Raw genomic sequence first — 26,978 nt, 5'->3', positions numbered from 1 at the left:
GAGGATGTGGGAGGGTACCTGCTGGCTGCTCCTGCTCCCATGTGGGCTGACAGCGGTACACCCGGGCCGGGACCCCAGAGGTATGTGACAGGGTGTAGCATTACAGGTGACAGGCTGAGTGTGAGTCTGTGACAGGGTGTAGCATTACAGGTGACAGGCTGAGTGTGAGTATGTGACAGGGTGTAGCATTACAGGTGACAGGCTGAGTGTGAGTATGTGACAGGGTGTAGCATTACAGGTGACAGGCTGAGTGTGAGTATGTGACAGGGTGTAGTGTTACAGGTGACAGGCTGAGTGTGAGTCTGTCACAGGGTGTAGTGTTACAGGTGACAGGCTGAGTGTGAGTCTGTGACAGGGTGTAGTGTTACAGGCGACAGGGTGAGTGTGAGTATGTGATGGTGACAGGCTGAGTATGTGACAGGGTGTAGTGTTACTGTAACTGGCAGGTGAGACATAGGGGCTGGCTAGGGAAATGTTTTAAGTACAGAGTGGCTGCTTGTGAATGGCTAGCGGCTAAGAAAAGTTCTGGCCAATTCACGTCCCAATTGGGTTGCAAACAATAATTTTCCATTGAACTATGATGGATTTATAGCGAATGAGAGTTTGAGGAATGTTTTATTCAAATAAACTTTATTTAAAAATCAGTCTCAGTCTCATATGTGCCCGTGTACTGTACTTTCCCATGCAATCACTAAAATAGCGATAATGTATAGTAAGGGAATTATGTTGGGAGGAAAGGTGACAACCTGGTCTATGCTGTCCCTTAATGCCACCTGGAATGAGATTCTAACCTCACTGCATGGTAGGATGCTCCTGCTTACATTATATCTTCTGTAGCATGATGGAGCAATTTAGCTGGATGTTGAATATCATCACATCATTTGCCTAGTCACCTTTTGCGAATGAAATTTACAGTAATTGCAGTATAATGCCTACTTACCTGACAGCTGAAGTGAGCTTTCATCGATGTCAAAACCTGGCTGCGTATTATATTTTAAATTGTCTGAGAATATTTTCTGGGCAGAGGCTGAGGAAAATGTTCCACTCTCCGCATTGGGAACCTCAAATAGCACCACAAATTCTGGTATAACACTTCCAGGGCTGTAAAGCAACAAATTCATTATGTTAATAAAACCACTTTACAAAGAATCTTATTTTTACTTGCTTAATATTAACATGAAACACTTTACAAAAAAACAGGTAGAGTTTAATGATTGTAAATATTGTAAATATGGGCAAAATAAACAACAGATCTTTTTTAGGACAGAAATAATCAAATACTGCTAATTTAGATCTAATCATAGTAACACATTTGGACAAATTTCAGATAAAAATTTTGGGGCAATATTACAGTGTGTGGTCTATATAGGTTGCCTCTACGCCATTAGTACTTGTCTTATAATGTTGCCAGTGGTGGGAGGAGGAACTCTTCATGTACAACATACAAAATTTCATATCAACATACAGTACTGACCTATTGTTACCCTCCAGGTAGCAACAGCCAATCAACCTCATTTCTGTATAGTCAGACACTGCTTGCTGAGCTGGAGGGGGGCCACACCACGAGCAGTAAGCTACACATAGTCAGACACTGCTTGCTGAGCTGGAGGGGGGGCCACACCACGAGCAGTAAGCTCCACAGAAAGAGAGCTAATAGAGGCATGCCTCTGAGTTTGGGGGGCGAGCCTTGATGATGGACACCTTGGATGTGTCATGTGACCAGGAAGTGCACTGCAGTGTTTAGAAATCGGAGCTCAATCAGCAGCACCAAGATAAGACACAGTGATACAGGTATGAGAATTAATGGACACTGAAGCTTAGTGTAGTGAAGGGGAAAGTTACAGAGAGTAGGGGATGAGACAGGCTCCCAGACTCAGACCCATCTTCATGTGTGCCTCCCCAGTCATTGACATCACTGCACGTCACGGTTACCCTCTTAATCTCCTCTATCTGCTTTATTACACTTATTTTTTGCTATGCATACAAATCAGAAGTCTAATGTCAGACTTTATATCTTTTTTCATTCTACAAAAACAATCTTATAAATCAACATATTCAGATCCTTAATGGAACAGTGGGCCTGATTCAGACCCGCTCGCGAGTGCTGAGCACACGCAAGCGGGTCGATGTTGCCCAAGAGCGCATGCGCACGACGGGGGCGGCTCCGTCGTGCGCATGCACGAGATCCGAATAACGATGGCCAAGCCGTCGTTATGGGTCTCGCACCAAAGGGGGCGTGCTGTAGATGTTGATTGACAGCAAGCCCCCTTTGGTGGGCGTGCCTGCCCAGACGGAGGTCGTTCCCATGGCTGATAGAGCCAAAAGCACTCCAGGGCTTGCGGCAGCGAGACCCTACCAAAAGGGTCTTGTCACAAGCCCGATGGTCGCGATGGTCTTGACCATCGCGACCATCATTTTTGCCGCTCGCTATAGCTGTGGGTGGTCACCCACAGCTATGCGAGCAGCCAGGAGGCCGCTCCAAAAAGGAGGGGGGACTGCCCTGATTCAGAGCAAGCGCTCTGTCAGAGCGTCCGGCTCTGAATCAGGGCCAGTGTACAATAGTTTTCCCTGTAATGCTGACCACACACGTGCATACCTAGCCATTCAGTTTGGTAGTTTTCATCGAAACTGGTGAAATTGTTATTATTTGTTGCCAGTGAAACTATTCAAAATGTGCAAAACATACAATGTGACCAGTCAAAGACCACTATGCCAATGTGTGAAATCAGCAGCCAAACAGGAAGCCAGGAGGGCACTATGTGAACGAATCATTACCATGTCCTGCCAAACAATCACATGTATTCAGTGTGGGCCTATGTCTAATAGTCACACATATGTAGTGAAATCAGAGACATCTAGTAGTTCATGGCCAGATCCTACAGTGCACAATAACTGCAGATGGAAAATGACAGCAAACATAGTAAGCTCTCTACTAGAGCTTAACTGCATGTTCCACCAACAACAGTGATCACATGATGATTTGTACAAGTGTATGAGGTTATGATGTTAATGGGTAGGTGTATCAAGCCTTTGAGAGATATAGGGGTCTATTTACTAAGCAGTGTTAGGAGACAGAGTGAAAAGTGATAAGAAAGTGATAAGGTGCCAGCCAATCAGCTCTCAACCGTCATTTTTCAAACACAGCCTGTGAGATGGCAGTTGGGAGCTGACTGGCTGGCACCTTATCACTTTCTTATCACTTTTCACTCCTCACACTGCTAACACTGCTTAGTAAATAGACCCCATAAAGTGGAGACAGAAAGTACAAACCAATCAGCTTCTAGCTGTTATTTTTCAAGCACAGCCTGTAAAATGACAGAAGCTTATTGGTCTATAATTTGGGCAGGATGTACTAAGGATAAAATGCGGTCAAATCTCTGAAAAGGCAGTTTTCGTAGGTTTGCCGTATTCACCATATGTATCGAGTGCTCGAAAGCAAAACTTTTCGGAGCTTGTAACCAATGATAGTGCTGCCTATAGAATCCTATGGACTTCTTTCTGCAGTATTCTGCTGAGAGGGATCTGAAGAATCCCTCTCTGACATGCACAGGCCAACGACTACATACACCCGGAAGTCCTAACAACGCAATGGACAACATATCAGAAGAGCTATCATTCGCATTTATATTTGCAATTAGTCATGCATACATCATTATTAAACGCTGATATGTATGCGATAAGTGGCGGGATATAATATGCGATGTATGATACATCCCACCCTTTATCTCTCCACTTTATCTCTTTCCTAGGCTTCAAATCTTAAACTCTGAATTGCCTTTGGAATCACAGCACATATGGGGACTTTTGGTATTTCTGTAACCCAAGGACAATATTATTTTCTTGTGTACAATACAACAGAAGACATAGACACTATAAATATAAAAGAAGACAGCTAATCCACACCAAGAGAAAGTTGAGGACCAATTACTTTTGTCTTCTTCCGATCAGTAAAACTGTTTTATCTTGTCTGAAGATGCACTTACAATAATATTTGTTTCCATGGAGGAAAGAATCCTGTTGTACAAGACTTTTCAGCCTAATATAGATCTGCCTTTCTAGACATTGTAATGAACCCATGACTTAGCAAATAACAGTAGAATGCCGTGCCGTTGCTAGTGCTGTTGCTAGGAATGTACTGTCAGCCATATGGTTATTAAAATCAGACTTCAACAAGGATAGATTAATGTAGTTGTTCATCAATTAAAATAACTTATAAAAAATATTTCTAAACTTCTGATACAGTATCATAGAAGATATATATATATATATATATATATATATATATACACACACAGTCAGGTGCATAAGTATTGGGACATTGACAGAATTTTCAGATATTGGCCTCTATTCACCACCACAATGGCTTTGAAATGAAACAAACAAGATGCGCTTTAACTGCAGACTTTCAGATTTAATTTGAGGGTAATTACATCCAATTCAGGTGTAGGAATTACAACAGTTTCTATATGTGCCTCCCACTTTTTAAGGGGCCAAAAGTAATGGGACTGTCAACTCAAAAGCTATTTCATGGACAGGTGTGGGCTATTCCCACGTTATTTCATGATCAATTAAGCAGGTAAAAGGTCTGATTGATTCTAGGTGTGACATTTGCATTTGGAATCAGTTGCTGTCGACTCTCAATATGAGATCCAAAGAGCTGTCACTATCAGTGAAGCAAACCATCATTAGGCTGAAAAATCAAAACAAACCTATCAGAGAGATAGCAAAAACATAGTGTGAATATACATATATATATATATATATATATATATATATAGTGTGTGTGTGATTGTATCATGCATACATGGACATGGCCTTTTCTGCCTACTTAGGTTTATTTTTCAAAACAAACTCGGCAAGGAGAACCTCAAATGGGAGAATAATATATATGGTCACTTCTTGCTTCCTCTGTAGAGTGATGTACAGGTCAGGGATTTATAGAGTCTAAGGGATAGATTTACTAAGATTCAAGATGGTCCTGATTTTCAAAGTGATTTATCTCGCTGGCACTCGCCAAAAGTCGGGTGATTTAATTCGGTTTTCTTTTCCAAATTTACCAACAGGCGATTTGAGGCTAAATGAGTTTGCCGATGGTGAAGCAGAACGAGATATCTCCTGAGTAACTCGTTTTGCAGGAGATTACTCACTTGAGATTGCAGTGTTTTCTCTCTGCAAATCTCTCACGAGCTAGCAGCCAGCACATATCAGTGAGATATGTGCTTGCTGCTTGTGTGTTAAGACTTGTAAAAAATAGATAAATGTTTTTTAAAAAAATGACGTGAGGTCCCCCCCCAAAACACTAACCAGCCCCGGTCATGCCAGCTAGTCCTGGTTCTTAGCATTACAGGGACCAAAATGTGTAGAGTTCCACTGTGATTTAAGAACCAGCACCAGGGACAGAGCTGGTTTTAAATATACGTAGAAAAAAAAATTACGTGAGGTACCCCGTATATTTAAAACCAGCCCTGGACCTTTTTGTAATGGGGGACTGATGCCACAGCCAGGGATGCCCTTTCACCAGGCCCCCCAGCCACAGCATCAGCCCTGACCGTTAGTCAGCCCAGGCCAGGGATCCCTGGGAAGTTGGGGACACCCCCAATAAAGGGGTCACCCTCTCCAGGGCACCCCTGGCCTAGGCTGATAGCCCGTGGCTATCCCCGCCACCCCTGGGAGGTGGGTGGTGGGTTGATAGTGTTAGGTGTAGTGTAAAAATTAGAATTTTCATCATTGTCTTTACAGTGGAACTACAAGTCCCAGCAAGCCTCCCCTGCAGGCTGGTACTTGTAGAACCACAAGTACCAGCATGCGGAGCATTAAGGGCCCACTGGTACCTGTAGTTCACCTGTAAAGAAATGGTTAATAAAACACACAACACACCATGAAAATAAAGCTTTATTGCATCCATAAACACACTTACACATACTCACCTGTTTCCAGATGTTCCCGTCCCCTTGTCAATGTAAAGTATCCCAATGAATGACCTGTTAAAAAAGATCTAATACTCACCTTTATGTCCGCCGATGTTCTGCCTAGAAATCCAATACGGGCTACGGATACAGTGTAACAACATGTTTCTACATGCTGTTACAGTGAGCTATTGACAGCTCGTGGGAAAGAGTTGTCTTTAGTCCCGGGCCGCCAGCCAATCAGCGGCGGCTAACATTAGCGGACGCTCATTGGCTGGGACCCAAGTGGAGGAGCCGCTCATTGGCTAAGTCCACGTGGGTCCCAGCCAATGAGCGGCCACTAATGTAAGCCACCGCTGATTGGCTGACATCCCGGCAATAATGAGAGCTCAAGCCCTGAGTTCTCATTATTGTTACTGTATCAACATGCTGATGCGTGTTGATTCAGAGTATCCAGGCCCTGGGCTGTGGCTGGGGGGCCCGGTGAAAGGGCACCCCTGGCTGTGGCATCAATCCCCCATTAGAAAGGGTCCAGGGCTGGTTTTAAATATACCGGGTACCTCACGTAATTTTTTTTTCCCGTATATTCAAAACCAGCTTTGTCCCTGGTGCCTGGTGCTGGTTCTTAAATTACAGTGGAACTCTACACATTTTGGTCCCTGTAATGTTTAGAACCAGGACTAGTTGCCAAATCCGGGGCTGGTTAGTGTTTTTTGGGGGGAACCTCACGTAATTTGTTTTAACAAATTAACTCTATTTTACCCATTTACACAAAGAAACATACACAAATCACAATGATTTGTGTATGTTTCTGACCATCTAGCAGCTCAGGGGCTTGAGAGTTTGAAAAGTTAATTTGACAGAGAGTTTGCTCCTATCTCAACCGAGCTTGTCATCCCGATTCTTGGTAAATTTGAGAGATGTATGGTTTAGGTGAAAAGTACTTCCGATTTCGCCAGATGGTGATTTGATTTGAGATGGCTATCTCACCCGAGTTTTACGAGTGAGATGAGAGAAATCTCTCTAACTCACCCAACTTTACCGTTAGTAAATTTGCAAGCAGGAAAGAAATGAATAAATCACCCGAGATGGTCATCTCGACCTATCTTGAATCTTAGTAAATTTACCCCTAACACTGGACATATTTTAGGCACGATTTGCACGAAAACGATACATCGGAACGATACATGGTTTAAAAACGTGCAAATCGTGCAGCTTCCAGGAACGATAACGAACCGGTGCATGGTCCCACGAGTCGTTTGTCGTATCTCCAGATCTTACCTACGGCAGTTAAGATCTGGCAATCTCCTTAACGATGCACTGGAAATCGTTAATGACGCACGATATGTCGTTAGTCACATTGCACAATTTGGCAAGATATCGTCTGTCCAGGAGTGCCGGTGAGTTGCCCGGGGAGCTGGGAAATCGCTGATGACATTGCATCTTTTGCCAGTAGTCCAGTGTGTTGGCACCTTATATTTACTAAAGTGAAAGTTTTTAGAAGTGGAGATATTCCCCATAGCAACCAGAGTCTAGCTGTTATCTTCTAGATGGTGAAGTTAAATGTTAAGTAGAATCTGCTTGGTTGATACGGGGAATATCCCCACTGCTACAAACTCTCACTTTATCAAATATACCCCGAATCTTCTCTGACTGGAGTGATTTTTACACATTTGACATTTTGACCTAAAAAACAGATTCTAAGGGCATAATATTCAAAGTAAATATTTAAAAATGAATAACATAATTATAGCCTATTTTCAAAAATATATATATTCTGAAGATCACACTAAAATATACATGTGGAGAAATATTAAATGGCCAAAATACATTTATAAACTTTAACAAGCAATTGCAAACTTACAAGACTTATGCTGGGTACACACTAGACGATGTGTGTACCCAGCGATTGCAGATGCGCCTGGGCAGTCCATACAAAATGCACAATCTAGTGCCTGACCGTCCGATATGTTGTTCCCCTGCCGCATCCAGAACTATGATGTCGGCCATCAGATCTTCAGATTGGCCTGCAATAGTGTGTACACACTGGACGAGGTGGACGATTTGTCGTTCTGATTTGTTCCAAAACAACAAATTGATCAATAAATCGTCTAGTGTGTACCCAGCTTTTCAGTAAGAGTGTTTCCAATTACAACATCAGTGTTAAGGCCCCCACATATAGTACGATTTTTTAAACGATATTGCTGTTTTCAACCGATTGGAACGACAAATCGTTTTTAAATAAATTGTTGATCTATGGGGGTGATTCAGTAGTGGACGGAATTGCAAAGCTGCACACAAGCAGCTTTGCAATTCTGTCCTTGCAATTATGTTAATGCAGTAGGAGGCGTCATGTCTCCTGAATGCATTAATGATCCGAGATGCATCCTCGGACGCAGCATCGGATCATCTGCGTGCTCCCTGACCGGCAGAGAGCCCATGGGTCATGCAGACCGGCCATCACAGAAGAGGGAAAGAGGACAGGAAATCCTAGCCTCTTCCCTGCCCCCAACGGCAGCGACACTCCTCATTTTGGTAAACGGAGGCCGTCACCGCCCGCAAGTGACAGCAGACTGTCAATCACTTTTGGGAAACAGAGGCCGTCGCCTCCCCGCCCCCAAACGACAGCTGCCACTGTGCATGCAATCCTGCAGGACCACAACTGCACATGCGCAGAACGGGTCTGGCTCCTGCCCAGATTCATGATTTTTGGGAATCTGCATTCAGCAGTGCACCTACCTGCACTGCTGAATGAGGCTCTATGTTCGGAAGTGATTTTGAATAGAAGAATAGATTTGAGGGTCCATTTGTGTCCTCTGGTTCCAAAGTTCCAGTCGTGTCCTCCTGTTCTGAGGTTCCTGTCATGTCCTTCAAATAAGTTTTTCCAGTCATATCCTCCTGTTAAAAAGATTCAAGAAGTATCCTCACTTTCCAAAGTTTCAGTAGTATCCTCTTTTTCTGAGGTTCCAGTTGCGTCCTCCTCTTCGTAGGTTCCAGTTGTGTCCTCTCTTGTCCTCTGGTTTTGAGGTTCCAGTCATATTTTCTTGTTGAGACTCCTGTCAATTACATCAGTTGCAAGTTTACAGTGTCAAGTTCTTCTGTTTCAAGGTTCCAATTGTGGCCTCCTGTCCTAGAGGTCCATTTATTGCCTCCTGTTCTGAAGGTTCAGTCACTGTGTCCTGTACAGAAAAGTAAATTCACGGCTTTCTGTCCTAAGAATCCAGTCACACCCCTCCATCAATGTCTGAGAAGATTGCCCTGTCAAGATTGCTCTGTCTGAAATGTCTGTCCTCTCTTTGGTGTCTGATTTGACTGCTGAGTCCTAGGTGTTTGAAACATCTGCCCAGTATGAGATGACTGCACATTTCAAGCTGTATGAGAGGACCTCTCAGTCCTACGTGTCTGAGATGACTACCCATTCCCAGCTGTCTCAGTTATCTGCCCAGTCTGAGGTATATAAGATATCTGCCTGCCTGGTGTCTGAGACAACTGCCCAATTCAAGGTGTTTGAGATTACTGGCTAGTCTAAGGTCCCAGTGGTTTTATCGTTGCCTTGCCCAAGGTTTCAGATACTTCCTTGTTTTAGAAATTACTTCCCTTCTTGAGGATTGAGTCATTGCCTTAGCAAAGATCTCAGAGATGACTTATGTGTCCATGGTCTCAGTTACTGCCTTGTCTGAGATCTCAGAGATCAATCTCTTTTTATTGCTGTTTTACCCAAAGTCTCAGAGACGACTGCCTTGCCAAGGTTTCACAGATTACTGTCATGGTAGAGATTCAACGGATAGACTGATGTCAAAGAATACTGATATGCCAAAGGTTTTAATCACTGTCTTGCTCCTTGTCCCAATTATAACAGCCTTGTGTCCCAGGGTTCCAGAAAGGACAGCATGTCATCAGATTACAGAGATGACAGTCATCTCCAAGGTCACAGGACTATTGGAGACAATAACTATTGCATTGTTAAGGCTATCTCCTTGTCTATATAAGGTAAATAGCCCTTATAATATTTTTTTTACACTATTACCACACAAATTACACTATTGTGCTTTTTTGTCTCTTTTTATATCTAAGTGATAAATGAGCACAATGAATGGTTTTTAATTATTCTTTTTCAGTGAGTTGAGTTTTATGTTGACGTACACCTTATATTTATATGCTCTTGGACGATGAACACTACATATTAATTTCTGTTATGGAGTCCTTTGGGTTGGATTTCTTCTGAAACTTTGGCTTGTAAACATATAGTGGCTGATGCAAAGTTACACACAAGTTGTAGAAAGACCTTGCTATTTTTAGCACTGTACGTGTTCCGAAGCCCAACATGCGCAGCTATGAGCAGCTACGTGCAATTTAGAACTGTAAGCAACACATCTCTACTTGCTCCTGATGAGGCGTAACTGGCAAAGGAGAGTTTGCATGAAGTTCAGTGAGAGCTGAGTTGTGCATATGAAGAGAACCACCTGAATACAGACGGATTTCTTATGCCAAGTTTATGGCTAGAGCAAGTGACAACGTTAATGATGGTGGCTACTTCCACAAGCATACGTATGGATCATGGCAGTTAAGTAGCATAGATGCTTGAAACCTGGCATACATACATATCTGCATTTAGAGCCTGATTCAGAGCCGGACGCTATTTGCGGTCTGTTCACTCCTCTAGGTCTGAACGAGCGAACAAAACTTGCGGTCGTTTTTTGGGAAACTACGCCCCCTGGCCGCTCGCATCCTACGTCATGTCCGCTATTTATTAGATTAATCGAGTACATCGACCAGGGTATGAGCTGCTCGCTATTCTTGTGGTTGGTTTTTGCTACCACAATTTTGCGAGCAGTTCTGGCTGTAAAATAACCCAGTGACGTGGTCAATGACGCTGCTGTTTTAATTATACACACCGATAAAACGCCCGTTTTGACCTTTAAGCACGCCTACGATCGGATCTCCACTCCCCGTTTTCAAGCACCTTCCCCTGTTACCACCCACATACGCCTCTTTCTGTCACTCAAATTATCAGGCATTCGCTATTTTGCGAGCACATGAATTTCGACCGCACTGACTGGTTTGCGCATGCGTATAACGATCCGTACGCATGCGCAGTTGGGCAAACATCGCTCAGAGCGAACGAGCGGCTCTGAATCAGGCCCTTAGTTCCATGTACGAAGTGTGAGTGCCATTGCAGCTGACTTGTTTGCAACTCCACATCAGTTCCATTGTAGGCAAGAAAAGCCAAGCTCTAATGTGTGATATTTTACCGTCTACAGAAGCAGTAGCAGAGGCTTTACAAATCTCGTCTGCAAATTATTTTAGTTGGTAACTAATGCTAGTAATTTAGATTTTTCAAATATCCTTGTTGTAGTCTTATATTAATAAATGTATGTCTGACAGTACATGCCTATTGGCACTACTGTAGGACAGGGCGTTTCACTGTGTCCATTGTGTGTTCATTAGTTCCGAATTCATGACTGCATTAAAATGTCCAGCAACACAGATCTGTGTCAGATGAAGATTCTTGAACAACAGGATTCTTTCCTATAAGGTAAGAAAATGTATTGCATATGTACTTCTGAGCCTCCGGTAAGATAGAAACAGCGTACAGAGGAGCAGAAGCATAATGAGGCGATCCACAGAAGCCTCCTACCAGATAATTTTGCAATGGAATGGCATTTAACAACAAAACGCAATAAAAAAAACACTTAAACCATATAAAGGTCATAAGTAAAACATACAAACCACCCTGTAAATGGAGATTTGTGAAAAGATAATACTAATGTACTAATGCTTCTTACTTCTTCAAAGACCATAAAGCAGTAAGCTTATGCTAAGTACATTAAGCATTGTTGAAAATTTCTTCAAGCAAATACCATGTACATATTATTCACATAATCAAGGAAACATTTCCAGCCGGTTATTCAGGACATGTTTCTAATTGTCAACGTACAATAGTAACAGTTGTAGCAGCTGTGGTTACATTGCAAGAACTTTTGTCTTAGGACTCTTGAACATGATCATCATGTAGAGAGGTTATTATTGTGACGTACATGAAAGCAGGACTGTGCAGTTTTCTATTTTTCATTATTACATCATGGAAGACAAGTGAAATAACATAGTCCTACAGTATATCCACATACATAACATTTAGCAGCGTACGAAATAGCGATTACGGATGTACTGTAGTTGAACGATTGTTTGCCATTGCACATGCGTACAAGCCGCACTGAGCAGCATTTGCATTGCGATTACGGACGCATAAAGGAATCTATTGCAAAGTGAGTGACAGCATTTGAGGGTGGTGACAGGGGAGTGGTCAGAAAAACGCAGGCGTGTCTGTCTGAACGCCGTTTCATTGGTGTGCATAAATTAGCCACTGCGAGTGCATATGCAGCATGAGAGCTCACTGCGGCAGTCTTGCAGTTTCTGCGTCTGGTCAGACCTGGTGTAAATGCTGCTTGACGGACCGGTGTGCGACGATGGTACCGATGTATACGCAGAAGAGCGAGGTTGGATGAATATGAGAAAGCAGCAGTAGTCGCCCCTATGCCGGCTGTTGTTTGGCTAGCAATTGCATATTTTTGCAGCTGCATTCCGTTTGAAATCGCAGCTGCACTCACAATTGCGTATGCTGCAGGCCCTGTATGCATTAAAAAATGCTTCACAATGATGTACTTGCCACGATCCTTGTGACATTAACTGGTGTATTAACTGAAAAGTCAGGTTTTTTTGAGAAATGTATAATAGAACATACTATGATTCAGAAACAAAACGAAAACATACATGTCTGTAAAAAATGGCATCAAACATGAAAATAAAAACACTTTACAGTGGTAGAAGCCCTTGTTATGTATTCTACGTGCAATAAGTTGGACTAAGGGCCTGATTCAGACACGCTCGCTAGAAGCGCTCACATACAAAAATGGGCCGGCCATGTAAAAACCCTGATCGCAATGCAAGGCTCAAAGACGCCCTTTTTGTCTTTGCGAGCAGCGACGAAGCGATCGCAAACTAGCTTAATACCGCCCCCTCTACTCTTGCAGAACACATCTCCAGGAAGTGTATAAGACCATCGGTAACATTGAGAACCATCGGAAGCCCTCGCAATTGTTAAGGTAGCCCTAGGCGCCCGCAAGTTCTGTGAGTACTTCAGTCAAAAATCAAGCTAGGTGATGTGTACAATGACGCGTCTTTGTAATTATGGACGCCCATTAAATGCCGTTTTGATGGTCAGACACGCCTGTGTCCACACCACCACTCCCCCCGTTTACAAGCACCTTCTGCTGTTACCACCCACAAACGGCACATTCTGTCAATCAAATTTCAGAAGTCACTTCCTGATCGCAGTCCATTCGAGCGATCGAAAAGTGATCGCAAAGATACGGCCGCACATGAGCATAATGGACCGGACACATGCGCGGTAGCAAAACAGCGACAGCGTATGAGCAAACGGATGCTTACGTCCGGGTCTGAATCAGGCCCTAAGTCATGCTTGCCTACCCTCCCGATTTCTGCGGGAACCTCCCAAATTAAGATGGGAGCTCCCACTACCCCGCAATGTATATGCAATCCCCCGCTTTCCCCACTGCCCTGCTGGAAATCCTACCTGCGCATCCGCGATGGGGCCCAGGCTTGCATACAGCAAGACGCAGGGGCAGGGAGTCTGTTTGCTATGAAGCCCGGAGATGCCTCCCAGGTCAGCCCCCTGCACAGCTGACAGTCACATGGACCACACACTGATTGCTGGGAGAGACTGATGCTCCAGCATTCCCTGACCAGCCCAGACTTCCCAGCCATAACGGAGGACAGACAGCTGGGGGAGGAGCCTACGCTGAACTGACTGAGGAGCTGTGTGACTGATCAGAGCGCACTGTAGCTCGAGCAAGAACCATGAATGTCAGTGGTGCTGCAGGAGAGGACAGGTGAGGGGATGAGAGAGAGAGTGTGTGTGTGGGTGTGGGGGTCTATTAATGTGTGTGTGTGTGTGTGTGTCAGTGGGGGGACCATTAATGTGAGTCTGTGTGGGGGGGTCCTATTACTGTGTGTGTGTTTGTCAGTGGGGGGACCATTAATGTGAGTGTGTGGGGGGGTCCTATTACTGTGTGTGTGTGTGGGGGGGTCCTATTACTGTGTGTGTGTGGTGTGGGGGGGGGGAATAGGTATGAAATACCGCCGGCCGCATGGCCGGCGGTTCGATTCCCGTGAGCGGCAGCCCGACAGGAGCAGAGTGCGACACAGCAGAAGCCCGACAGCGCTGGAAATCCCGATTGTGGATAGGTAAGTATCCACTAACCTAACCCCCCTAACCCTAACCCTCTTTAGGGGTGCCTAACCCTAATCCCCCCTCTAAGTGCCTAACCCTAACCACCCCCTTCCCCGCTACCTAAACCTAAGTCCCCCGGGGGGGGGCCTATCCCTACGTCCCCTGGGGGGGTGCCTAACCCTAAGTCCCCCCCCGGGGGTGCCTAACCCTAAGTCCCCCCCCGGGGGTGCCTAACCCTAAGTCCCCCCCCGGGGGTGCCTAACCCTAAGTCCCCCCCCGGGGGTGCCTAACCCTAACCCTCCCTCCTCCTAGCCTAACCCTCCCGGGGGGGGGTGCCTAACCCTAAGTCCCCCCCGGGAGCCCTAAACCTAACCCTCCCCCCCCCGCGGCTGTCAGCTCGCGGCGCCCGGCATCACTACAATCGTGATGCCGGGCGCCGGTCTCCCGGCGTCGGGGAAATGTGGGCGTCTACATCTAGACGCCCGGCATTTCACCCATGCCGGGATAAGACAGTCGGGAAGCCGGCTGCTGGTATATAGGCAGTCGGCTTCCCTATTGCTTCCCTGTGTGGGGGGTCCTATTACTGTGTGTCTGTGGGGGGGTCCTATTAGTGTGTGTGTGTGTGTGTGTGTGTGTGTGTGTGTGTGTGTGTGTGTGTGTGTGTGTGTGGTAATAGATACACCAATAGATGGATCTAGACATGCCTTTTGGGCGGTGCTGGCCACGCCCTCCAACACCGCGCGTCATTTGCTACTTCCGTAAATGATCTCCTTCAAACTACTTTTCAAAAGTAGGCAAGTATGCCCTAAGTGTTGGCTCAAATATTATATTGGCACCAGTAAAGGACACTTCCAAGTTATGTTCTGCAGTGCTCTCAGCCAAGATCACTGTATTGTATTTATCAGATTGGCCTCTATACATTAAAAAATAATGATGTCACTGAAGCTAATACGATTTTAGCTAACATAATAAATCTGTAAATCATAAAACCTCAAAGGATCCTCACCCATTCAATCTGTTGGTTATCAAATATACTTTCTGTACCTTTTTATGCCACCATTGTACATTACTGCAGAATTATATTGATAGTTATTTTAAAATATAAGAACATACATTTAAAATGGACCAGCCCAGGCTTGTGGCCTGGCTGTTCTCATAGGGTCTTATTCAGAGTTGCACACATCTATGCGGGTGCACTGCTCCCCTTTAATCTGTTTACAGTGGCCATCATCACTATCAGTGCCCATTTGCACCAACGCTTAGTGCATGAGATCTGTCCAAAATCAGATGGATCTCTGCAAACACAACTCTGCATGGGTTGGGTAAGAAATACCCTGGAATCCCGACAGATCAATATCCTGACGCTGGCTGGTAAGTATATTTAACCTTTCCCTTTCCCCCACTAACCCTAACCCTCCCTTGGGGGTGCCTAATCCTAAAACTCCAGGGCTGGTGCCTAACCCTAAGTCCCCCCCGTGGTGCCTAACCCCCCTCCCCTCCCAGCACCCTAAATGTAATCCTCCCAGGGAGGTGCCTAACCCTAACCTCCCCCCGGTGTTGCCTAACCCTAACCCCCCCTTCCTCTAGCCTAACCTAACCCTTGCGGTAGGGCGCCTATCCCTGAGTCCCCCAGGGGGTGCCTAAACCTAACCCTCCCCCCCTCCCATTCAGACCCAAGTGGAGAAGAGACTGAGATGCGTATGAATTGCTCATCGTAGCTTATATTTGTGTATGCTTGGTTCAGACCCATGTGCAGTGTGAAAGATCGCATGACCAGTCCACAAAACGGACTCTGAATCAGCCCCATAGAAAAACATTTATAACAAGTAGTATTACATTTTTCTGAGGCTTTTCATAGCATATTTAACCCACCTACCCTAGTCGATGTTGACATTATGGTCCCTTTGCTGCTGTAAGCCCCATCCAGGCACAATTAAGTAGAAATGAGCGGTTTGGTTTTGACATGGTTCTTTTCACCAAAGTAGGGCAAGTTTGGATTTATCTTAAGGCTAGCCATCTAGCCAATAAGATGCCATTTTTAAGATCGAAACATAACTGAGTAAAACTGAACCACTAAAATTAAGACCAGGCTTCATGTTAGCAGGCACAAAGAATGTAAAATGCAAGGTATTCTTTCCTACTTTCCTGGAATGTCCGCCATCAGGGGGAGACTGCCGGGAATCCAGTCCCGGGCCCGGAGAGAGAGGGGGCCTAGGTGGCAGCAGTGCACAATACACGATGGCAGACAGGAGAAAGAGCATAGGCTGCGTTTCAAAAACGGAGCCGGCCACGATCCACTCATAGCTCACGGAACGGCAGCCAATCAGCAACGGCCGCAGCGGGCACTTACAGAATGCTGCAAACTGCACACTGCTGGATGTACCTGGCTTCCTCATATGTCTACTTACCTGCTAAAACGATTAGGATGTTTAAGAAATAACTAAACTGTCAAGAATTTTCAACTTAAGTACTTACAGGGGTATTCAATATGAAACGTTAACTTCACTGTCGAAGTTAACGTTTCATATCGGAGTTTTTACCTGCGTTAAAGTATCGGGCGCGCTCCCACTTATACCCGTATTCAATATAAAATTAACGAAAACGGGAAACTCCGAAGTTGGATTTGCGTAAAGTGACGAATTTTTCCTTAAAAAAAATTGTAAGACCCCCTAAAGTTGTAAAAACATGGGGGAACACTATGGGTACCCCCGTTTTAGCCTTTAATTGAAAGTCGGGGATTTAAATAGCCGCAGCAGGTGTTTTTTTTCCGACATTGAAGAAGTGATGCAGAAGAGCACCACTTAGGTTATTTTTTTCGTTTTTTTAAGTGGTCCCATCAAATTTGGGGTACATGAAAATGGGTACTAGCATATTTTGATGTCCTAAAGTAAGTTTTTAAAAATTCTGAATTTGTGCACCTGCCGCTATAATTCTATTCTAGAAAACATCTGCCGCATACTTGCAGAATAGCCCTGAACCTATTTCCCTATTGTTAAACAATTTTTTCCCATTTTTTTTTTTCACCCCAATTTTTAAATAAATTTTTTGGGGTGTCCCTATTTTTTTTTTAACTTTTTTTGACAGTTCATTTTTAAATGTCATTCCCAGGGGTGCAGGCTATTTTTTTTAAGTCTGCACCCCTAAACCCCAATTCTGCACTTTTTTTCGACACCTATTCAATGGTGAAAAGTTATCCCCGTTTTTTTATCAAAGACTTTTCAAAACTGCGATAAGTCTTTGAAATTGAATACGGTGTAAAAGTCAAACCTGCGATAATGACGTCAATAACGCAAAAACGATGTTATCGCTCCCATATTGAATACCCCTGATAGTGTAGTATAAAAGTATATTAGTTACAAGTGTAGATGTCTGACCTCTAGTGGTCATCTCTAAAAATACAGAGTATTTTCAGCTAAAGTCTTTTGCTCTATTGCCCAGTCTGGAACCTGAAGTTTGACCCTCACCCTTCCAGTTGCGAATGACCTCTGGGATAAAGAAGTTTGAAGAACTATACTAATCCCATTCCACACTCTGAAATGTATCCCCAGTCCTTCACTAAAGGTGTCTTTAAGACATAAGGACATTTGGAAAAGTTAACGTTCTTCTAAAATCTAGTGTGAAGTTCCATTCCTTTACCAGAACTTATGAATCACAGCAAGAGTCCTTATTTTCACATATGTCACATTAAATGAATTTAATCGTGGGCCAAAATGCAGAAGTGACAATGAATAGCAAACAGGGGGCATCATCAGATGTCAAGCAATACTTTTCCCACCACAACAAACAAGGATCACACTATCCCTAATGTAAATCTCCACAATTAAATACATATACGGAAATTAATTATGGATATTGAAAGGCTAACAGACAGGCCAATCAGTGGCCTGGCTGTTGATTGACAGCCAGGCCACTCACAGCCAATCAGCAACCACTTACTACTGTATGTGTAAACACATACAGCTTTTCAGTCTGGTCTGACTTGGGACAATGTGTTTTTTTTTTTTTTTTTTTTTTAATAGCCAGGGACCTTCCCTGGGATCCCTGGTCTAGGCTGACTAGTTTGAGTTGTTAATACTTAGGCCATGGGAACCGGTGAATGGGTCCCCTGGCTGTGGCATTATACCCTGGCTAGTGGAGCCCGATGCTGGTAGTAAAGATACGAGGTAACCACATGCCTTTTTTCCCTGTATTTTTACTACCAGCATCGGGGCAAAGACCCTGGTGCTGATTAATGAAATACGGGGGATGCCTACGTTTTTTGTCCCCTGTATTATGTGAACCAAGGCCAGTTCAGAGAGCCTCGGGCTGGTTATGCTCAGGAGGGAGGTTGTTTTAACCCTTTCTTTACTTTATTACAAGGAACATACATGGATCACACTAATCTGTGTATGTTTCTAATAAACACACTGCTCAGGAAGGGATCTATTTAAAACTTCTATTTAGGACAGCGTTTGCTAAATTTACACCCGTAATTGCAATCACGATTCTTGGTAAATTCCGGTGTTGTATTCCTGTCTAACGTACTTGCGAGTTTGGCAGACGGTGTATTTATTTCTAGTTGTGTTTTCACCCGTGTTTTGCAGATAGAATCATGGTTCCCTTTAGTAAATTTCAGAGTTTCAAAAAAAAAAAGGCCAAACACACCCATGATTGCAATTTCAACCAGACACGATTCTTAGTAAACTTACCCCACAGAGAGGCAATTTTGGTGGCCGTTTTTGGGTGTAACAAAATGGGTGACCAGCCAGACGCAGATGTGTCACGGGCGTGTCGCGGTCAGTGACTGCATTTTTTGCCGCAGTTGCACTGATTACGGCGGCCGCAGTCAGTGGGCGTCTCTGTATGAATCCCATCATCAGCGGCATTAGCATAAAGACACTGTCACGCTGCAGCAAAAGACGCAGTCGCAGCCACTATAGCATGCATCTCTGATTCTGGCCCTATGAGTGTTGATCCTAAACCCTTTAACAACCACATGAGGCTGGTCAGTTTGATGCACGGACATCTTTCATCTAGACTTTATACTTCTTTCTTCCACCCTTACGGCTCATTCTCCAGAATAGATATTATAATGGGCTGTAGTGTTGGAATTCAAAATTATTTTAGGCGACCATCTATTCAAAACTATGGTCAGATCACTCTACTATTGATGAATGGTAATCGGTATTCAATACCGCCGGACGTGAGCCCGGCGGACCTAATACCGACGCCGGAACTTAGAAGATGAAGATCCCGACAAAGTTAGTTTTCTTTCCCATCGCTAACCCTTTCCCCCCCCTAACCCTAACCCTCCCTTAGGGATGCCTAACCCTAACCTCCCCCCCTAGTGCCTAAACCTAACCCCCTGTCCCTGCAGCCTAAACCTAAGTCTCCCGGGGGGGGTGCCTAACCCTAACCCCCCCTTCCCCTGGCCTAACCCTAACCCTCCCATGGGGGTGCCTAACCTTAAGTCCCCCCCAGGACCCCCTAACCTAACCCTCCTCCCCGCGGCTTTCCGCACTTGGCGCCCGGCTTACCTTCGTTCGGTATGCCGGGCGTTGGGGTCCCGGCATAGGTATAATAACAGGCATCGGGATTTGACAGTCGTGAAGCCGGCGGTCAGCATTTCGACCGCCAGCTTATTCACTGCATCCCGCTGAATGTACCAAATAGATGCCAATCTTGGAGATTGTAAAGACTCTTTAAAAATACCCCTCTTTAGGGATACTGGGCCTGATTCTGTATCATATGTGTCAAAATGCGGATGCATCTAGTGATTATTTGCAAACTTCACATGTGTTTCTAGGTGCCAACTTGGCAGCTACCTTGCAGACGTACGTAAGAGCACCATGTGGTGGCAGTGTCATGGGACGTCTGTATCAGATGGATCTCCTGCACCCAGCATAGGGTAGATCTAAGTGCTGATACTAATGGTGATGGTTGTGGCTGCATACAGAAACACCCTGAGAGATGTGCATGAAGCCGTGCGGGTGGCCACATTAGAATATGGTCCTATATCTGGATGCAGCGCCCACTATGCATGCGACTCAGAATCAGGCCCACTGTCATTTATCAAGTTCAAGATTATTTCTATATCCATTTAAATCCAGAACTCATAGAAACATTGAATTTGACGGCAGATCAGAACCACTTGGCCCACCTAGTCTGCCCTTTTTTTACCTTTTGGTAACCTCAACCCTATGTGATCCTCAGTTCTTTGTAAGGGTATTCTTATGCTTATCTCAAGCATGTACTGTCTTAGCCTCTACCACCTCTGATGGGAGGCTATTTCACTAATCCACTACCCTTTCCGTGGAGTCATTTTTCCTCAAATTTACTTTTAATCTACCTCCCTCCAGGCTCAGTGCATGTCCTCGTGTTCTTTTCAAGAATGTCTTCCTCCGGCACCATGATATATTTAAAAGTTTCTATCATGTACCCACTTTCCCTTCTCTGCTCCAAACTATACATACTAAGATATTTTAGTCTTTCCTGGTAAGTTCTGTGCTGTAGGCTATGCAACATTTTTGTTGCCCTTCTTTGTACAGTCTGTAATTTATTTATATCCTTCTGGAGATGTGGCCTACTGAACACAGTATTCTAGATGAGGCCATACCAATGACCTATACAGTGGTATTATCATTTCTTTCTTCCTGCTACTGATTCCGTTCCCTATGCAACCAAGCATCTGACTTGCCTTTCTCATTGCTTTGTTACAATGCTGACCTGCCTTTAAGTCACCTGAAATAGTGACTCCTAGATCCCTTTTCTCCTCTGTAGTTTCCATTAGAGCACCCTTAATTCTATATTTAGCTTTTGGGTTCTTGAGACCCAAGCGCATGATTTTGCATTTTTTAACATTAAACTGCAGTTGCCATGTTCTTGACCATGCCTCTTGTCTATCTAGAACCTCCATCATTTGTCTTACCCCTCCAGGTGTATCTACCCTGTTGTATATTTTTGTGTCATCTGCAAAAAGGCATACTTTCCCTTTAACACCATTTGCAATGTCACCAACAAAGATATCAAAAAGCATTGGTCCAAGTACAGAACCTTGGGGTACACCACTTGTCACAATTCCTTCCTGAGACTGCACTCCATTTACTACAACTCTGTTTCCTATTCTGCAACCAAGTTCTTATCCATTTAACCATCTTAGAATCCAGTCCCAAGTTTTCAAGTTTATTTTTCAATCTGCGATGCGGGACCGTGACAAAAGCCTTACTAAAGGATAGATAAGCTACTTCTATGCCCATCCCCCTTGATCTGTTACTTTGGTAACCCATCAAAAAAGTCAATAAGATTTGTTAGGCATGATCTCCCCCTAGTAAACCCATGCTGTTTGGGATCCTGTAAATTGTTGGATTTGAAATGTTCCATAAGTCTTTATTTTAATGGTGATTCCATTACTTTCCCTACTACTGATGTAAGACTCGCTGGTCGGTAGTTACTTGCCTTTTCCGTGCTTCCACTTTTGTGCAGTGGGACTACATTTGCTCATTTCCAGTCCTCTGGAATTACTACTGTAGCTAGAGTGGTTGAATAATTCCACCTGCCCACAATCTGAGAAGCAATTCAGTGATTACAACGTAAATAATTAAATAGGCTATACACATTAAAACATAGTGAAGAGATTAGCTCATTCTCACCACAAATACAACAATTAGAATAAGTGCACATATTTATAGTCAAGTAGAATGTATAAACAACTCAGTAAACATACAGTAGGAGTAAACTTCAGGCATTATTAATCAAAAAGACGAAACAAGCATTCAATGACTATGTCAAAACTAAGTACACACGCTGTTATAGAGAAATAAGGTAGTCTAGTGTATAATTAAATTGCAATTAACATAAGCTTTCTATGCACAATATACCCAAAGATACATTAAATGTAAGTCACACTAATCAGGAAACACAACAGTAACACAAACCAATCCCTAGCTTGGCTTTACAGACATGCAGACTGATATTTCTCCAAGTCAGGGAATGCCAGTCCTCCACGCCCCTGCCTTGGTTGGGGACATAATCTCCAAGCCAATCTGAGCTTCCCTAGTTTCCAAACATAATTAGGAGATGACAAAGTAAAATTTATTGATGAGATAACCAGGGAGTAGGCTAGGTATTGTATGTGACCTTGTGGAACATCCAGACTGATGACAATTTTTCTATCTTTCTAAGAATAGGATGATAATTGCAAGCTATAACCTCCCTCTCTCGTGCAGGAAATTTGTCCGACCAGGTAGCTAAGGCTACTAGATTGCCAAGCATAATTATAACTACTTCACAGGAGGAACATGGCATGGAGGCGCATTCGTCTTAGAAGTATTAAAGCTGTACAAAGACACCCGGGAATAACACTTCAACACACAGGGCCTGATTCAGAGCCGCTCGCAAGCGGCCACTCGTTCGCTCCGAGCGATGTTCGCACATGTGCGCATGCGTATGGGTCGTAATGCGCATGCTCCAACCAGTCAGTGCCATCGGAAATCGAGCGCTCGCAAAATAGCGAGTGCCTGCTAATTTGAGTGACAGGATGAGGCGTTTGTGGGTGGTAACAGGGGAAGGTGCTTGAAAACGGGGAGTGGCGATCCGAACGCAGGCGTGCCAAACGGTCAAAACGGGCGTTTTAAGGGTGTGCATAATTAACAAAGCAGCGTGATCGACCACGTCACTTGGTTATCTCTTAGCCTGAACTGTTCGCATGATTGCGGTAGGAAAATCCTACCACAAGCACTGCGAGCAGTTCAGACGCCTTTCGATGTACTCGATTAATCAAATAAATAGCGGAGATGACGTAGGATAGTGAGCGCATGTTTCGTTCACTCGTGAGCGCACAATTTAAATAGCCGGCCCCTTTTTCTGAACGAGCGAGCGCAAATAGCGTCCGGCTCTGAATCAGGCCCACAGTGTAGGAAGGGAGTGAGGTCTCAAGAGTGGAGAGGCATAACAAAATATCACCTGCAAACTAGGGGTGAGCGGGTTCGGATTTCTGAAATCCGAACCCCCCCGATCCGAGTCCGATCCGAATCAGGCTCGACTTTTCCCGCCTGACTCGGATCTGAAATCGAGGCAAAACGTCATCATCCCGCCTTCCGAGTCTCTCGGGTTTTGGATCCTATATAAGGTACCCACGTCGGCGCCATTTTCTCACTCGGCTGTGGACAGTGAAGAGGGAGGGTGGGAGTTAGGGCTGTGTAGTGTAGTGTAGTGTAGTGCTGCTGTTGTCCACTACTTCAAAGTCCATAGGGGCTGGCTGTGTTGTGCTGTGCTGCTGTTGTTAATAGGGGCTGTGTCCACTACTTCAAAGTCCATAGGGGCTGGCTGGACTGTGTTGTGCAGTCAGTTCTCCATAGGGGCTGTGTCCACTCCAAAGTCCTGTGCAGTGTCCCAGTCCTAAAGGAGTGCTGCAGTGTTGTCCAGGGGGTGCTCTGTCCATCAGGGGTGCTCCCCCCAAGTGCTAAAAAAATAATATATTTTCTGTGTTTGTGAATTGTGTGCGCAGTAGCCGCACGTGCATCAACAAAGTAGTGCCAAGCGTGCGCCTGTGTCATAAGTAAAGGGCCGGCTGGCTTGACCGTTAAGGGTGCTGTAACCCCCGAAAGTACACTCCAGTCCAAACCAAAAAAAAAATTATTTTCTGTGTTTGTGAATTGTGTGCGCAGTAGCCGCACGTGCATCAACAAAGTAGTGCCAAGCGTGCGCCTGTGTCATAAGTAAAGGGCCGGCTGGCTTGACCGTTAAGGGTGCTGTAACCCCCGAAAGTACACTCCAGTCCAAACCAAAAAAAAAATTATTTTCTGTGTTTGTGAATTGTGTGCGCAGTAGCCGCACGTGCATCAACAAAGTAGTGCCAAGCGTGCGCCTGTGTCATAAGTAAAGGGCCGGCTGGCTTGACCGTTAAGGGTGCTGTAACCCCCGAAAGTACACTCCAGTCCAAACCAAAAAAAAAATTATTTTCTGTGTTTGTGAATTGTGTGCGCAGTAGCCGCACGTGCATCAACAAAGTAGTGCCAAGCGTGCACCTGTGTCATAAGTAAAGGGCCGGCTGGCTTGACCGTTAAGGGTGCTGTAACCCCCGAAAGTACACTCCAGTCCAAACCAAAAAAAAAATTATTTTCTGTGTTTGTGAATTGTGTGCACTGTGGCTGCACGTGCATCAACAAAGGAGCAGCGCCAAGCGTGCGCCTGTGTCCCATAAGTAAAGAGCCGGCTGGCTCATTTCTTAAAGGGTGGTGTAACCCACAAAGTGCACTACTCTCCAGCAAAAATAAAATAATATTTTCTGTGTTTGTGTGCGCTTTAGCCGCACGTATATATATCAATATAACATAAATGGAGGACCAAACTTTCTCCGATAAAAATAAAATAGGGAAAGATCAAGAACCACTTCCTCCTAGTGCTGTTGCTGCTGCTGGGAGTTGTTCATCATCCCAGAGAGGAAGTAGGAACATCACTACTTTTACTAAACAATTGACCCTCCAACAGTCCCTAGCGATGAGGATGAAGTACGACAGCAGTCATCCTGAAGCAAAACGTATAACTGAGGCCTTGACTGCTATGTTGGTGTTAGACGTGCGTCCGGTATCCGACATTAGTGCAGTGGGATTTAGACAATTGATGGAGGTAGTGTGTCCTCGGTTCCAAATCCCGTCTAGATTCCACCTGCATCCTCAAAGCAGCAGCGACAAGCGTGCGTCTGTCTGTTAAAGGGTGGTGACACCCTCAAAGTGTGCTACACAAACAATTAAAATATTGTTCTTTTTTCTTCTGTCTTTGTGAATTGTGTGGGCTGTAGCCGCACCTGCATCCTTAAAGCAGCAGCGACAAGCGTGCGTCTGTCTGTTAAAGGGTGGTGACACCCTCAAAGTGTGCTACACAAACAATTAAAATATTGTTCTTTTTTCTTCTGTCTTTGTGAATTGTGTGGGCTGTAGCCGCACTTGCATCCTCAAAGCAGCAGCGACAAGCGTGCGTCTGTCTGTTAAAGGATTACATCGGTGACAGCATCCAAGTAGGCATGTCAGACAGTCCGTACCTGTACTGGCAGGAAAAAGAAGCAATTTGGAGGTCCCTGTACAAACTGGCTCTATTTTACCTGAGTTGCCCCCCCTCCAGTGTGTACTCCGAAAGAGTGTTTAGTGCAGCCGGGAACCTTGTCAGCGAAAGGCGTAGGAGGTTGCTTCCACAAAATGTGGAGAAGATGATGTTCATAAAATGAATTATCAACTCTTCCAGGGAGACCAGCCTCCAGAACGTACAGAGGGACCTGTGGTTCCAGCAGGGACGAATTAATACTCTGTGAGGATGAGGATGTACACACTGAAGAGGGTGAGGAATCGGTGGATGAGGAGGATGAGGATGACATCTTGCCTCCGTAGAGCCAGTTTGTGCAGGGACAGATAAATTGCCAGCTTGTTTTGTGGGGGCCCAAACGAACCAATCATTTCAGCCACAGTTGTGTGGCAGACCCTGGCGTTGAAATGATTGGTTTGTTAAAGTGTGCATGTCCTGTTTATACAACATAAGGGTGGGTGGGAGGGCCCAAGGACAATTCCATCTTGCACCTCTTTTTTTTCTTTGCATTATGTACAGTTTGGGGCCTAGTTTTTCAATGCCATCCTGTCTGCCACTGCAGTTTCACGCCTAGATGGGTCACGTGTTTGTGCCGCCCACTTGTGTCGCTTAGCATAGTCATCCAGCTACCTCGGTGCAACCTTTTGGACATAAAAACACTATTGTGAGGTGTGAGGTATTCAGAATAGACTGGAAATGAGTGGAAATTAAGGTTATTGAGGTTAATAATAGCATAGGAGCAGAAAAACCTACAAATTCTGTGATTTTAGCTGTTTTTATGCTTTTTTTCAAAAAAATACAGATCCAAAACACAAAACCCAGAACCCAAAACACGCAAGGGTGGTTTTGGCAAAACCAATCCAGATCCAAAACACGAAGAAAGATCCAGATCCAAAACCAAAACACAAAACACGAAAAGTGGCCGGTGCACACCCCTACTGCAAACTGACAGATATTATGTTGCACGGCACAGAGTTTGGGTCTCACAAGAGAGGTCACCCTCCTGATTTTTTCAGCCAGGGGCTCTATCACCAACTCGAAAATCAGGGGGGAAAGCGGGCAGCCTTAGCATGTCCCAATGAAAATATAAAAAAAACCCAAAAGGTGAGAAAGCCTTTAGAAAATATTCACGCTGAATATTTAGTATATAGAGCTAATAAAGAATCCAGGAACCACCCCCGAATTCCAAACTGCCACAAAACATCCGTCAGATAGCCCCAATGAATTCTCGCAAACATCTTTTTGGTGTCCAGCGAGAGCAGCGAAACCTGTTCCCCATGAGCCTCTCATTACTCCAAGAGATTAAATACCCGACGCTTGTTATCAGGGGCCTAACAGCCCATAACAAAACACCCTTGATACTGCTTATCGAGTGAGGGAAGAAGGGGTCCGAGTCTATTGACAACCAGTTTGGTGTACAACTTAACATCTGTGTTCAGCTCAACCAAAACTGGGATTAAATACAAATAAACTTCAAGGAAAAGATGAATGCGCTATTTAAATAGTAAGATTAAAAAATTCAATTTATTAAAATAAACAAAAATAAATAACATACATTTCATATATAAGAGTAATAATTCATATTATATATCCACAATGCTGGTACCTGGATCTTACAACATATATATATATATATATATATATATATATATATATATATATAAATCTTTAGCTCAATGCTTCCTATATATAATACATACAGTGGCGTCCCTCCCCGCGGTGTCACCTGGTGCGGGGAGGGACGCTGTGCGTGCGGCTCCACGTGC

General features: G+C 44.5%; 1 protein-coding gene across 3 annotated transcripts in view; it reads right to left on the bottom strand.

Annotated features, from left to right (window-relative positions):
* LOC148477668 (transmembrane protease serine 11G-like) overlaps nucleotides 1–26,978 on the bottom strand; it is an 80,403-nt gene that overhangs the window by 23,095 nt on the left and 30,330 nt on the right. For all 3 annotated transcript variants that reach the window (XM_088456404.1, XM_088456401.1, XM_088456402.1), the window contains exon 6: nucleotides 941–1,101. In XM_088456404.1, coding sequence (XP_088312530.1) covers nucleotides 941–1,101 — 161 coding nt within the window. The remainder of the gene's footprint in view (nucleotides 1–940; nucleotides 1,102–26,978) is intronic.

The sequence above is a fragment of the Taudactylus pleione genome, unplaced genomic scaffold (genome assembly GCF_031769625.1).
Source record: "Taudactylus pleione unplaced genomic scaffold, aTauple2 ptg000703l, whole genome shotgun sequence".
NCBI classification, from domain to species: domain Eukaryota; kingdom Metazoa; phylum Chordata; class Amphibia; order Anura; family Myobatrachidae; genus Taudactylus; species Taudactylus pleione.
This window is presented reverse-complemented; position numbering and strand designations above follow the sequence as displayed.